Here is a 16012-nt window from a genome sequence, read left to right on the forward strand (position 1 = left end):
ATAAAATCGTGATTAAAATGATTAAATCTAATTAAAATGATTAAATCGTGATTAAAATGATTAAATCGTGATTAAAATGATTAAATCTAATTAAAAAGATTATATCATGATTAGTATGATTAAATCTCGTTTAAATGATTAAATCATGATTAAAAAGATTAGATCATAATTAGAATGATTAAATCTCGTTTAAATCGTGATTAGATTTTTTAATCTTGATTACCCTGATTCAATCATTTTACTATGATTAAGACGCACCCAAAATGGAAGTGATTTGCCCCTCGAAAGAGAGGTTAAGCACCCGACGTTATTAACGGGAACTTCTACGCTTCCAGAGCGCTTGGTACACGTAGTCTTCTGAAGTTACTCTCGAAATGGGTATTAGAGATGAACGTAAATATAGTGTGAAGAAGCTAAGATATCTTCCAGGGGAATAGTAGACGAAAAATAGCTCATATTTATTAATCGCCAACGATATGTAAAACCATAAGTTTATAATTATATCTCGCATAAATTTTGTCAGTTCTCAAAACATATAAATTGGCAACGACGGATACTTCATGGTACTACGTTTATTTCTAAATCATAATAAAAACCTTTTAAAATAGTCGTTACAGTTTAAATTTTAAATTTGAAGTTGCCTATTTTTATCGCTAGAGTCGCTTATATTTTAGGATATGACGTCAAATCTACATCACTTTACACGTAGCTATCAGGAATTATTTCGACTAACTGACACACTTATACAACGTAATTATAGACTTGTGATTTTAGTATGGTAACCAAGCTAGTTTATTTATACCAAATAATACAGGGATACATTTGAAATTTCTTATTCAGAAAAATGATACACTTCTGAATCATAATTTTAGGCTTATGATAAAACCATCTTGAAAAATCCCTTTAAGCTATGTTATAAATATTATGACGGTAAAAATCCCATCGAACTGACAAGGAGAGTACCCGAGGTGTTTATTGCCGATTTAGTTCAAAGTCGGGCGTAATGTAGACCTATATGAGATATGAAATTTCCCAAAAGGAGACGTTGCACTACCCATTCGATTTGCCATGGCAACCGAAAATGTTTTTGACCACTTACAACCAAAATACGATTTTTCCCTTATTTTACCCAAAATTTGTTACAAATTTACCCTAAAAATGTTTCAATTTACCCAAACTTGATGAAATTTACCTAATTACACATTTCGTGATTTTCAAAATTTTTAAAACATTTCGTAGCTAGGACCCTGTGAAACCGAGAAAATCCCATGCTTTTTTAAATGGAGATTTTATTGTTTTAAGTGATCAAAAACATTTTCGGTTGCTATAGCAAAACGAATGGGTAGTGCAACGTCTCCTTTTGGGAAATTTCATATCTCATATAGGTCTACATTACGCCCGACTTTGAACAAAATCGGCAATAAACACCTCGGGTACTCTCCTTGTGAGTGGTTCATTCCCACGGTTGTCGGCGAGATTAGAGAAGCCAAAATGGGCTCGCATATTTAAAGAAGGGGAGGGGGCGTACGTGGATAAATTTGGCAGCTAGAGAGTAATTAGTTAACCCTTATTTCGCCCGTCCATTTTGGGCGTGTTACTTTCTTTTTCGGGGTTACAAGTTTCCCCAAAAAAGTCTTTGGAGTTTTTAACAAGTCGCCGTTTTATCTCGACCCTCCTCCCGAGTTTTTACTTTATCTGCTTTCCTGATTCCCAGTCGAGATTAATGATGTTATCCCCGTCATGTTTTGTTGCCCGCTAAGAATAACTTCCCAGCGCTGGCATCCTCCCTTCCACCTTACTAACAGCCCCCTTCTCTCCCCGCCCCCACCGAAACCCAAATCGCCGTACAGTGGCTCCTCCCAGTGCCGAAGGATTGTACTATTTTTAGGGAATAAAAAATCGCGAGCTGGTAGCTACACTTTCTTTTCCTCTCATTTGTAAACACAAATCTAGCCAACAGATAACTCTTGTTTTCTTAAACATTATTTATTTGGTTTTAAATTTTGGGCAAAGGTTGCCGATATAGGAAGACTGTTTTTGTACTCGTTATAGTCCAATACGCGTAATGACAAGGGATGACATTAGAGGTCTAGTTCTAAATACGGAAAGTCTTACCAGATGGCGCCATTCGAGGGCTCCGACAATTTTCAAATTTTGGGTACGGGATTTCGATTCTCGAAAGATATTTTTCAAATTTCAGAGCACGATTTTCGTGTTGATTTCTAGTTTTTTATAAACTGATTTTGATATTTTGGAACTGATTTATGTCCAGATCAAGTTGATTTCGGACCCCTCGGCGCCAATAGTCTGAAACGTATAAATTTTAAATATTCTTAAAATGACGAATAATAATATTTTTCATTGTATTTTAATAACGAATTGTTCCTTAGCTGAATATTTGTTTATAGTTTTTACCAGTCACATACAACTTAGGCCTAAGGTGGTGCCTTGGGTATTACCCTAGCTGATTATTATTATTATTATTATTAAACGTCGTTCAAATTAATGTTAAAGATGAGGGGCAGCTCACTTCGATGATTGAGTTTGCAACCTTGATAGATTAAATCATGATTAAATGGATTAAATCACAATTAAATAGAGTTAGTGATTAAGCCAATTAAATCACGATTAAGATGATTCTAATGATTAAGTCGCGATTAAGATGATTAAATCACGATTAATGTGATTAAATCACGATTAAGGTGATTAAATCATGGTTAAGGTGATTAAGTCACGATTAAGGTGATTAAATCACGATTAAGATGATTAAATCACGATTGAGATGATTAAGTCGCGATTAAGATGTTTAAGTCGCGATTGAGATGATTAAATCACGATTAAGGTTATTAAGTCACGATTAAGATGATTCAGATGATTAAGTCGCGATTAAGATGATTCAGATGATTAAGTCGCGATTAAGATGATTCAGATGATTAAGTCACGATTAAGATGATTCAGATGATTAAGTCACGATTAAGATGATTAAATCACGATTGAGATTATTAAGTCACGATTAAGATGATTAAGTCGCGATTGAGATGATTAAATCACGATTGAGATTATTAAGTCACGATTAAGATGATTAAGTCGCGATTGAGATGATTAAGTCGCGATTGAGATGATTAAATCACGATTAAGATGATTAAGTCGCGATTGAGATGATTAAATCACGATTGAGATTATTAAGTCACGATTAAGATGATTAAGTCGCGATTGAGATGATTAAGTCGCGATTGAGATGATTAAATCACGATTGAGATTATTAAGTCACGATTAAGATGATTAAGTCGCGATTGAGATGATTAAATCACGATTGAGATGATTAAGTCGCGATTGAGATGATTAAATCACGATTGAGATTATTAAGTCACGATTAAGATGATTAAGTCACGATTAAGATGATTAAGTCGCGATTGAGATGATTAAATCACGATTGAGATTATTAAGTCACGATTAAGATGATTAAGTCGCGATTGAGATGATTAAATCACGATTGAGATTATTAAGTCACGATTAAGATGATTAAGTCGCGATTGAGATGATTAAATCACGATTGAGATTATTAAGTCACGATTAAGATGATTAAGTCGCGATTGAGATGATTAAATCACGATTAAGATGATTACATCACGATTAAGGTGATTAAGTCACGATTAAGGTTATTAAATCACGATTAAGATGATTAAATCACGATTTATTTGTAAAGTTCCCTTGCCGGCAAATGTTTAAATTAGCCCTATCTAAAATCGAGATTTGATCCCTTTAGTACCCTATTTTCATGTAATCCAGGGAATCCAACATAATCGTAAACTATGTTTATACATCTGCTCAAGGACAGTTTACAAAATAATCGAAGCTGAGGATTAATGATAAAATAATTCGAACATAGTACACAAGGTGGTGCCACTAGCCTGGAAACATTTTTATATCCTAGGACGGAGTTCTGGAATTTAGTTCAAATAAAGAACTTTTTGTTTTACTTTGATCCCTATTTGGTTCCTATTTTGAAAAATTTGGTCCCTATTTTACCCTATTTTTATCGCCAAAAGTACCTTTATTCCCTAATTTAATTCCGAATTTTGGTGGAATCCGTGTAGTATAAATAACAACGTTCAGTAGTGGCACCAGGAGTATGTGGTCAGATATTTATATACCGGTGCTCCAAGCGTAATCAAGACGGCCTACTACACCGGTGGTCTCATCAGAAGGCCCTACGCCCGCGTCCACAAGCGCGGACAGGTGACAAATCCAGCATGGGTAGTAAAACCCTACTACTGACGGTCACCCCCTCGACGCAAATCACTCATACCAACAAAAGACACAGCAATGGGGCGACCAGCATCCACAGCTGGGGGACAGAGAATGGATGCTCTAGCACCGCTAGCCGACACCCTACCTACGTAGGTAGAGAGCCATACCCTTCAGAAAGGGCTCTTAAAGGGCAACGACGGGCACACTGCAACCCACGTAACCCGGCACAGCTGGCACCGGAGATCCCAGTGTGCTCCAAAAGGCCGGGAAACAGGATCTCAGCCCCTCCTACGAAGACCCGTTGCCCCACAGCAGGTACCCAATCCTACGAGGCGACCAGCTTGCCTGGACCCTCTCCGTTAGCCTGATTCAGAATCACCTCCTTGATTTACCCTGTAGGGCCCCAGAATCACCTCCTTGATTTACCCTGTAGGGCCCCAGAATCACCTCCTTGATTTACCCTGTAGGGCCCGAGAATCACCTCCTTGATTTACCCTGTAGAGCCCCAGAATCACATCCTTGATTTACCCTGTAGAGCCCCAGAATCACCTCCTTGATTTACCCTGTAGGGCCCCAGAATCACCTCCTTGTTTTAACGTGTAGGGCCCCAGAATCACCTCCTTGATTTACCCTGTATTGCCCCAGAATCACCTCCTTGATTTACCCTGTAGGGCCCCAGAATCACATCCTTGATTTACCCTGTAGAGCCCCAGAATCACCTCCTTGATTTACCCTGTAGGGCCCCAGAATCACCTCCTTGTTTTAACGTGTAGGGCCCCAGAATCACCTCCTTGATTTACCCTGTAGGGCCCCAGAATCACCTCCTTGTTTTAACGTGTAGGGCCCCAGAATCACCTCCTTGATTTACCCTGTATTGCCCCAGAATCACCTCCTTGATTTACCCTGTAGGGCCCCAGAATCACCTCCTTGTTTTAACGTGTAGGGACCCAGAATCACCTCCTTGATTTACCCTGTATTGCCCCAGAATCACCTCCTTGTTTTAACGTGTAGGGACCCAGAATCACCTCCTTGATTTACCCTGTATTGCCCCAGAATCACCTCCTTGATTTACCCTGTAGGGCCCCAGAATCACCTCCTTGATTTACCCTGTAGAGCCCCAGAATCACATCCTTGATTTACCCTGTAGGGCCCCAGAATCACCTCCTTGATTTACCCTGTAGAGCCCCAGAATCACCTCCTTGATTTACCCTGTAGAGCCCCAGAATCACCTCCTTGATTTACCCTGTAGAGCCCCAGAATCACCTCCTTGCTTTAACCTGTAGGGCCCCAGAATCACCTCCTTGCTTTAACCTGTAGGGCCCCAGAATCACCTCCTTGCTTTAACCTGTAGGGCCCCAGAATCACCTCCTTGCTTTAACGTGTAGGGCCCCAGAATCACCTCCTTGATTTTTTAACCTGTACGATCCTAAGCAGGGCCATTTACTTTCTGTAAAAATTGTAAAAGTCGAGAAACAGACGGTAATAACCCCCACCCCTTAAAATCCGAGCGCCGCTACTGACGACGTTAAAATGAACCTTTTATTGAGACCCTTTAAACGTTTTCTTCCTTATAAGCATTGGGCGAATAGGTCTATTAGCCTCCTGGGTGTGAAATGAAGTCGCGGAGTGCCCGCTGCGTCAATTGTCTTTTACGGGCGAAATTAGTCGGAAATTTATTTTTATGGTTTTCTGTGATGTCCGGGGCCTCTCATTTCCTCCCGTTCTCTCTCTCTCTCTCTCTGGTGGCGCGTTTTACGACGCAGTGCCTTTCTGGGTCGTCCAACCTCACTGCCTGAGACGTTCCTCTACAAATCATCATCTCTCATAGATGCCGCCACCCGCTCGCTTCGTTTATTTAGTCGCGTCATCCGGCTACAGTTTGACAGCCGGGAAGAAGTTGAAAATACGCACGTTCTTTGGCTAATGGGTAATTGGCGAAAAACATAAAGTACACTATGCTTGCCTATGGACGAATTCATAGGCTCTTTGGTGGGAGGGCTAATGGGTTATATGCGTAAGAATAGTCGGCTATGCTTGCCCAACTTATTAAAACGGGACGACTAAATAGCGCAGCTAAAGCCTATGGACGAATTCATAGGCTCTTTGGTGGGAGGGTTAAAGCGTAGTCGAAGTAAGCCTTTACCATTAAAACAAGAATGCCACGTTACTTTATAATATAATCTATTGATCTATATACTTATTTACAAATTGAGTACTGAGAAACAAACATTTGGAGATAAGTTATGAGGCACCAAACCGGAAAAGATCCAATTCTAACATATATTTTAAAAACTATTAGCGAAAAAACCATTCAAGAAAACTTCGATATTTGACGTTTTTGAACTGTTGGCGCCATCTGGTAAGACTACGGGTATTTAAAATCGGGATCTAATGGCGTTACTCCCGCGATAGGATCTTCTCCTTTGGCAGCGAGATAGGCTCAGTATAAAAATTCCCTCAAAGTAGTAATCTTTATTAAATTAAAGTTTGAACCGCGAAATTAATTCTGTACGTACTACTTCGGGATATGACTACAGATCATAATTTCCATAACGACGATTATCGCATTAGCATAATGGCACCTAGCTGAGGATTAATATCTCTAATGGTGGCTGTAATAGTCGCGATTGTCTCGCACCTTCCCCGAAACCCATCGAAACACCATTATTTTAATCCAGGTTAACAGAAACACCCAGTACCGAAATCGGCGCTTATTTTTGAAAGTATACTATAGTGGGTCGCGCGCGGGGCCCACCTCGGGGTGTATGACCCTAATTGACCACCCACACTGCCTGACAATTGGGTGTAATTAGAGTCGTTACTTCATCGGCACGCGTAACCCTACGCTCCTAACGTAAAGACACGCCAGCCTGACAACGAAAGAATACGAGAAAATAAGAGTAAAAAATATACTTACGTCTTGGCGGAGTCGCGCGAAGCCTTCTGGTCCGGGACGGGAACCCTCGGCACTGCGGGGTCAAGCCGGCACTCTTTCCTCGACGCTGCAGACGCGCGCTCTCAATGTGGGCGTGAGTCACTGGCTCGAGCAGCGAGAGGATTGTATCGCCGCTGGGCCTCCGCAAATTTTCTCGCTCGTTTCTGAAAGAAGCCAGATTCCCCCTTCGAGAAATTCTTTCTCGCCGGCCAGCCCGTGGAGAAAAAAAAGCGTTTTGTCGAGTTGTTGAGTCTAGAAAGATCTCAGAGGGCTCGCGACGCTCGAGCAGTCTCCTTCTTGGCATCCGCGAGTCCGTGGCGGACCCCAGCATCCTCCATCGCTCCGAAATCCGATCCTCCTCCATCGCGCGAGTAGTACCACTTGGGCGGATTTTTATCGAAGAAGTCCGTTTTCTCGTCGCTCGCTTTTCAGACGTTCTCGAGAAGTTGAAAGGGGAGGGTGAGAAAACTCTTACCAGCGGGCAGGCGGCCGGCCCTACGTTATATATCCAACGCGAAAGAGTTATTGAATTTTTGGGCAAAAACTGCACCGGCGACGGTCCGCCCCGGGCACGAGGCGCGCGTGGTTTCTTGGAACGAGTATTAAACGCCATTTGGAAACCGCGGTTACGAGAGCTACGGTATTTCCGCGAATGTATTTGGATTCGAGGTTCAGAGTAACCCCGCCTGGAAGAACCATCAACAAAGATTGAGATTCTCGGTTACGGCCAGCGACAGGAAAACCGTTTCGATTGTAACTGACATCTCCGTCGATTTCGCGTAATAGCGAGGTGATTACGCGTCCGTCGTGATACGTGCCAAGATTCAAACGTCCTCAAACGGGACGGGTTGATGTCATCGAATCTCGCCGTTACATCCATCGACTTCATCATCGAGCGAAGATTCTTTTGAAACTCCGAGACGCGTTTTTTCGTAGCTTTCGCTAACGCTTCCTCAGACGTTACGGACGAGTACGAAGCTCGGGGGAAGTTGTTGAAAATAAAAAAAAGCATTTTATTTTCGTCGAAAAACACAAGCTAACGGTTTCGGCGGATCCACGAAACAGCCAGTTTGGAAAAAGACGCGTAAACGAAGCTATGAATAGTCGGCAGTTAAAGGGCCCTTCCAGAGTTTGAAACGAAAAGGGGGGAAGGCGTACTTTAAATAAATAAACGAGAGTTAAAACTGGGAATAGACGCGCGGGCGAGGAGCCATATATTCTTCGGACAAGAAGAAATAAAGAAAACCAGAGTCGCGGGGGTTGCCATGACGACGACTCAAGATTTGCGGCAGGCCCTGGAGAAGAGTCGCCGAGATGTTCGCGAGAAGGAGACCAGGATCCGCGAGCTGGAATCGGAATTGGACGCCAAGGAGGCCGTCATCCAGGGCTTGCACGTCGAGTTGGAGAAGTTCCGCGTCGTGATGAAGCCCCTGACGCGCCAGATGACCATGTCCTTCCGCGAACGGTGCTCGTCCACTGGCGAAGGCGGAGAAGAGACGCCCGAAGAGGAGTTCCCCGTCCACCGAGTGTGCTACTGCAGCCGCGGGGACCCTCTGCTGCCCGGATACAGGGCCAGCCTCAAAGTGCCCCAAGTCGAGGCGCGCATCAAGAAATTGGCCATTTCGGCCGAACCCGTTCGCTACTCCGACGAACCGTCTTTGCGGTTGAACATCGTCCACAAAGGCTTGGAGTAAGTTTAAGCCGTCTTTACGAATCGAGGGTTGGCCGATTTAAATCAACTTGATTTAAATCACGATTTAAATCGCGATTTTAATCAATGATTTTTTCAAAAAAAATCGTTGATTGAAATCAATTTTTATATAGTATTTTTGAAAAAGAAAAACCTGGCCAATTGCTTTAATTTAGGTTTAAATATAATCTTTCTTGTACTTCCCCTAATGTTGCATTGGATTCTACCTGTGGGTGGAGATTCTGCCGAATTTTTTTGTAAAGTACCAAAATAGGTTTTATATATATAATATATATGATTATTAGCTTAAATTTAATAAATTCATTATACATATATATATAGATTAAGTCTTTAAAAATTAAAACATAGTGGTTTAGGTAAAATTATGATACTTAATTATATAAAACTTTGAAATTTTAATTAAAATCAAAAAATCAATAAAAATATGATTTAAATAAAAAAAATCGATTGCCAACCCTGGAGACTACCCGAGGTGATAATCACCGATTTGGTTGAAACTAGGTGGGTATGTAGACCTTATGGTAACATGAAATTCCACCAAGGGTAAAATTGCAATGGGCTTTAGTTTTGCCATGGCAACCGAAAATGTTTTTGACAACACAGTATGTAAATTTTCTCATTGAAAATAGCGTGGGAATCTGAGCACTTCTAAGGGTACACCTGTGAAAAATTTTAAAAAAATCTCAAATTTCAAAACCAAAAAAAAATGATCAAAATTGACAAATGAAATGAATTTAATTATATTTTGATGAATTTTGGTCAATTTGATCAAAATATGTAAAAATTTATCAATTGTTATTTTTAATATACAGACTGTGTTGTCAAAAACATTTTCGGTTGCTATGGCAAAACTAAAGCCCATTGCAATTTTTCCCTTGGTGAACTTGGTGAAATTTCATGTTACCATACATACCCACCTAGTTTCAACAAAATCGGTGATTATCACCTCGGGTAGTCTCCTCGTTAGTGTCTATCCGAAATTCTTCACAAATATCTTATATCTTGGCTCTTAGATTATTTTTTTTCCATTGAGAATAATTATTCAATTAATTTCATATTAAAATTAATTACTAATAATTTAAAAGCGTTTAAAACGTTTTTTACAAATTGTAGGTTCCTAGTGTATTTTTGAAATTCTACGCAAATTCCTTACCTATATCGTATCTTGCCATTGAGAATAATTATTCAATTAATTTCATTTTAAAACCAATTAATAATTATTTTAAAGAGTCTAAAGCGTCTTTACAAATTGTAAGTTCTTAGTATTCGAAATTCTACGCAAATTCCTTAACTATATCGTATCTTGCCATTGAGAATAATTATTCAATTAATTTCATTTTAAAACCAATTAATAATTATTTTAAAGAGTCTAAAGCGTCTTTACAAATTGTATGTTCCTAGTGTCTTTCCGAAATTCTACGCAAATTCCTTACGTATATCGTATCGTATCTTGCCATTAAGAATAATTATTCAATTAATTTCATATTAAAATTAATTACTAATAATTTAAAGGCGTTTAAAACGTTTTTTACAAATTGTAGGTTCCTAGTGTCTTTCCGAAATTCTACGCAAATTCCTTACCTATATCGTATCATATCTTTATAATCTTGCCATTGGAATAATTATGCACTCAATTTCATATTAAAACCAATTACTAATTCTTTAAAACTTTACAAATTGTAAATTTCTAAATTGTCACTCCGAAATTCTACGCAAATTCCTTACCTATATCGTATCGTATCTTGCCATTGGTAATAATTATTCCACTAATTTCATATTCAAATTAATTACTAATCCTTCAAAAGCGTTTATTATACTAATGTACGTAATTGATCCCATAGGATTCTATTCCAGACGCGCGAACATTTCTTTGTAAACGTGGTTACGTTCGCATTTAAATCCTACCACGAAAGAAAACCAACTAATGTCGAGTACGCTCTTGGGGCTACAAGATGAAATCCGTGTTTGCCTAAAAAATAATGATGATTTATTGTTTAAATGGAATATCTAAAAGTGGGCACATTCTAAGCGCAGTCTACACGTACGAAGCGAAGGACATTTAGAGCAGTCGGTTGTCGACCCTCTTTCCCGATGAAAAATGACGACTACGAGTCAAAATGGTTTTATTAATTAATTTTCATAAGCCCCGAATACCCGACTCACGCTATAATTATTCATGATAGCGTATTTGAATTATAATTATTTTCGGTTGGGGAATAAGCTCCCACCGTCGTTTTACAACAAATGGTTTCAAAAGAGAGTTAAATCGTGAAGCCAGCCCAGATTATTTTGTTTGAACAAAGAAGGCTCTGTGTGTTTTTACAGGCTACTCCAAAATCAAACATGACTTTGTCTAATTTCCGTAATTTAGCTCGTACAAGAACTCTATTTGTGCCATATCTTTTGAAACCCGCATAAGCTGTCATAACTTAGAAATAATCTTAACCACGCCAACGAATATTTGGCAATTCTTCATTAAAGTTTTCTACAACGCCGTAGATTAATGTAAACGTCAAGTCTTTTGAAATCTAGAACAAACATTTCAAACCGCATTGAATAGGATTTGAAAAGCGTTTTAACGCGCTTGCCCAAATATTCCCTTAATTATTTCAACTTGTCAAAGTTTCGTAGTTTCAGACTGAAGTTAAACCCCCTGATTTTTAAAAAAGTAATAGCTTTTTAGTCGCCTTCAGCTCGCCCGCGAGATTCGGTCCCGTAGTATTTCATTTGGCTTCTAAAGTTTCGAGATTCCGTGGTCCTAACTGCGTGTTCGTTTACGGTTTCCTCCAAACGTGTAGTTCATAATTCTTAGTGACATAATTTTGTTTTCGCCATATGCCCTGTGGCTGGTTTTCGATAACACTTATATTCTACTATCGGTTTTTTTTTCAACTTACAATAAAAAAAAAGTTATTGGAGTTTTGCATTGTGTAGCGACTTAAACTATAACTTAATTTGAATATTTATGGATGGAAATTATTGGTATTACTTGGCGTATTGTGTGTGTATAAAGTAATGTAGATAATAGGCAGCTATGTCCTATTTGACAGCGTATTTCCTCCCTTTTGCTATCGGCGATGGATTTCTGTCTCAATGTTCTTCTCGAATGGTATTAGCTATTCAGACTAGCCCTATTGAATATTTCGCGGTGTGTCTTAAGTTTTGAACGAGTGGTGTGGTTGAAGATTTACGGCACGCAACCAGGGGTAAGGACTCCCAGGACCCTCCCAGCACAACCAATTTTTAATGAAAATGAAATCATGGGAAACCACGGTGGCCTCTGAAATATTTGCCGTAAACACGACACAATTTTCCATGAACGAGGGGAAGTTCACTTCGATGATTAAGTTTGCACCCTTGATCGATTAAATCCGATTAAATGGATTAAATCGAGTAAGTTATTAAGTCGATTAAAATGATTAAATCACGATTAAGTCGATTAAAATGATTAAATCACGATTAAGTCGATTAAAATGATTAAATCACGATTAAGTCGATTAAAATGATTAAATCACGATTAAGTCGATTAAATCACGATTAAGTCGATTAAAATGATAAAATCACGATTAAAATTATTAAATCACGATTAAGTCGATTAAAATGATTAAATCACGATTAAGTCGATTAAAATGATTAAATCACGATTAAGTCCATTAAAATGATTAAATCACGATTAAATCGACTTAGTAATTAAGCCGATTAAATCAGGATCAAGTCGATTAAATCGTAATTAAAAATATTCCAATAATTAGATAGTTATTAAATCGATTTAATCACGATTAAACTGATTAGATCGTGATTAAACAGATTAAATGAAGATAAAAAAGATTAAATCGTATTAAATATTTAATCACGATTAACAGGATTGAATACATTTAATCCGATTAAGTATGCATCCGAAAGAGGAGTGATTTGCCACTCGCCCATGAACGTCTGAAAATCATGTTCCAAATATTCTTAAGCAGATACCTTGTTGGAATGACAAAATATTTAAACGGAGTTGGAACTAAACCGAAAAATCTTCTGCTAACACGCGCTTCGACTAGTTTTTAACGTAACTTTCGCCAAACACGGCTAACTTCTGTTAAAACTTGTGGCAAATATGTAAAATTCATTGATCCATCTTGAATATGGAATTTCCAAGTTTAAAAAGAGTACGTTGTTTTTAAAATCGGCTGGTAGTAATTGTGGAAGCATATATTTAAATCTCCATTTCACACTCTGACAAATCTGCACAGCTTTATAGTATTACTATAGGAGGTTTAAACCCAGGTTACGCATTGAGTTATTTGGCAGAATCTTCTTTGAACGAATCAACTTCCAATACTACAAGCGAACGTGTCTGGATTTGCCTAAGACGGTAGGGAAATACAGACTAATCACCCTAAAAGTCAATCAATAGCGTTCCTAGCGACAGAAAAGCGAATTCAATTCCATTATCGAAAGTGCTACGTTATGTTCCCTTTAAGAAGAGCGTTGAATCCGAAAAAAAAAACCATTAATGGCCAATAAATGAGGTTGGAGCGAGCTCGAAGTACGTGATGGAATAATATAAACAAATATTTTATTTTTAAGTCACTTCCTCTTGTTGAATCACCTTTTTCCTAAAGCGCAGCTAGGAGGGCGAAATGTCCTCCGCGATCCGCTTATAATCAGGGGTTCGGAAAAGGTCACGTAATTTAATCCGTAATTACCAAATATTAGTCTTCGCTGCTTGGCCTCATTCCAAGCAATTGAAAGCGAGGTACCACCAATTTCCCCAAAAACATTAAGAGCGAATAGCCGTAATGAAGTAAAAGGAAATATATTTTTTCGCACGAACACGGCTTCTTTTAGCCGCGCAACACACACTTTCTCTCTCTAATTTCTGTTTATGTTTAAGTTCTATTTTGGGAAGTCGTTTCCCAAATGGTGTGCCTAATGAAATTGACGTTTCTGTCTGTCTGGTTACGTCAGTTACACTAATTTCACTTAAAAAGTGTGTAAATTAATGCTAATTTATATTTTAACGTTAAGTTCGATCGTACAAAGTTTCTACGCTAATACGTTAAATCAGAAGTATATAATATAACAATTATAGGATAAGTAACCATCTCCTATACTGCTATTGTTATTTGTTTGAAATATGTAAAGGTTTTATGAAAAATAGTAGAGTTGTTAATTTTCCGGAAATATTTCGGCAAATCGGAAAAATAAAAATTTAAACATATATTACTTTTTAAGGGTTTTATTCTAGACTAGAGGTTTAGTTTTACTTTTGGATTCGACAAAAGGAGGTGAAAATGCCGCTAAACTATATTAGGCTAATCATGGAATTAAAACTTTTTTTTAACGAAAAAACAAGGAAAATTTCCGGAAAAAAGGCCTCGGTAATTTTCCGAGCGGGAAATTTTGCGACTTACAAATCTGAAAAATAGTGTGAAATATTCCTGTGAAGTGTATTTTAAACATATTACATCGATAGAAGGTCCAATAGGTGCAGTAAATTTGGAGTCGTGGTGGACGCATCCGCTATTGGCCGGAACTTCGCTCCAATTGAAAAGCGTAATGAACCTGCGAAGATACTAGTTTCATTCAAATACGTATACGCTTCCGTAGAAGTGTTCTATTGCGCCGTAAATGATGAACATTTATTTATTTTCCTTTACAAACACCTTTTGTATCAGGGAGGAAACCAATAATTTAAAAACAAAAACATTTTAACATATCATTGTTATGTTTCGTTAAAAAAAAGTAATGATAAGCAATACATACACAATAGCTTGAAACGGCCGCCATGTATCTGCCACTACGTTAAAAACCAATCGTAGGGCGTGTTATCGTACTTTTTTTTATTTATTTCTTACTCAATTTAATATAGTGGCCGAAATAACCCGTTACCATGACAACGAACTCAGGCCACGCCCATGAACGAGTTACGAATACCCGAACAATGATCCCGAATCAGTCAGAAGAACGACATCACGAAATTAACCCGCCTTTTCAACCTTATTCAAAAACTACTTTTAACAATATTTTAAACGATTTAGTTCAACAAGAAACACGAAATTATTAATGTTTAGCGCGAGTTTTAAAATAATTTACAATTTCTAGTTTTGAAACTCTACTGGCGCCCTCTGGTAATACATCAGGTTTTTAAAATTCGTCCTCTAATGGCGTTACCCTAGAGCGAGTTTTAGAATAATTTCAAATTTCTAGGTTTTAAACTGTTGGCGCCATCTGGTAATACTTCAGGTTTTTAAAATTCGTCCTCTAATGGCGTTACCCTAGAGCGAGTTTTAGAATAATTTCAAATTTCTAGGTTTTAAACTGTTGGCGCCATCTGGTAATACTTCAGGTTTTTAAAATTCGTCCTCTAATGGCGTTACCATAGAGCGAGTTTTAGAATAATTTCAAATATCTAGGTTTGAAACTGTTGGCGCCATCTGTTAATACTTCAGGTTTTTAAAATTAATCTTTATTTTCCCATTCCAACTTGGGGTCCCTTTTACATCAGGGACGAGCTAAGCTCAACCTATCCAGGGTGAAGAGAACATTCAAGGGCTATCTGTCGGAAGCGCCATTGAAGTGTTCCACCATAGACACCTTTCTTAGTCTATAGCTCCTCATTAAATTAGCGAGTTTCATATAACTATTTCGCTAGTAATTTTAACCCCAATGCGGTGACTAAACTGACGTCATAGGTAAGGTATGACGTCAAAGTGCTATCCTCGTTTGTTTTTTGACTCAACTAGTAGCAATATTTAAATTAGCTAATTCACCGTTAACTATATTTGTCTTTATACATTGTTAATAGTATTTCTCAAATTTATGGAAGTCCTACCAGGGCTGGTACTTTTTGATTTTTTTTTAATAAAAGTCAAATCAATAGATGATTGTGATTTAAATCGGATTTTATTGTATTTATTGATTTTTAATTAATTAATGGGTCTTTTCCTGTTAACGGTTATTTTACTTTTATCTCGGGGACCCCAGAGGTCCTATAATTCCTCTAAAATCCTATACTTTCAAAAATGTCCTATAACATCCTTTATTTTTAGCAAAATTCCCCAAAAGTGTTATAAAATCCAGCCACTCAGTTAAATTGCTAGATTTAGCTATAGGATAAATTCATA

At 38.1% G+C, this 16012-nt stretch overlaps 1 protein-coding gene across 5 annotated transcripts in view; it reads left to right on the plus strand.

The window, feature by feature from the left end:
• The window catches only part of for (cGMP-dependent protein kinase for), a 48110-nt gene that overhangs the window by 15481 nt on the left and 16617 nt on the right, over nucleotides 1-16012 (plus strand). The window contains exon 1 of one of the 5 annotated variants that reach the window (XM_090159431.1): nucleotides 8252-8876. The exons of the other annotated variants lie outside the window; for them this stretch is intronic. Within the exon in view, the coding sequence (XP_090015557.1) occupies nucleotides 8452-8876 (425 nt within the window). The 5' untranslated portion in view covers nucleotides 8252-8451. Of the gene's footprint in view, nucleotides 1-8251; nucleotides 8877-16012 lie in introns of those variants that run through there. 5 annotated transcript variants of the gene reach the window in all.

This window comes from Leiobunum rupestre, chromosome 9 (assembly GCF_980474605.1).
Source record: "Leiobunum rupestre chromosome 9, qqLeiRupe1.1.hap1, whole genome shotgun sequence".
Classification (NCBI taxonomy): Eukaryota; Metazoa; Arthropoda; class Arachnida; order Opiliones; family Sclerosomatidae; genus Leiobunum; species Leiobunum rupestre.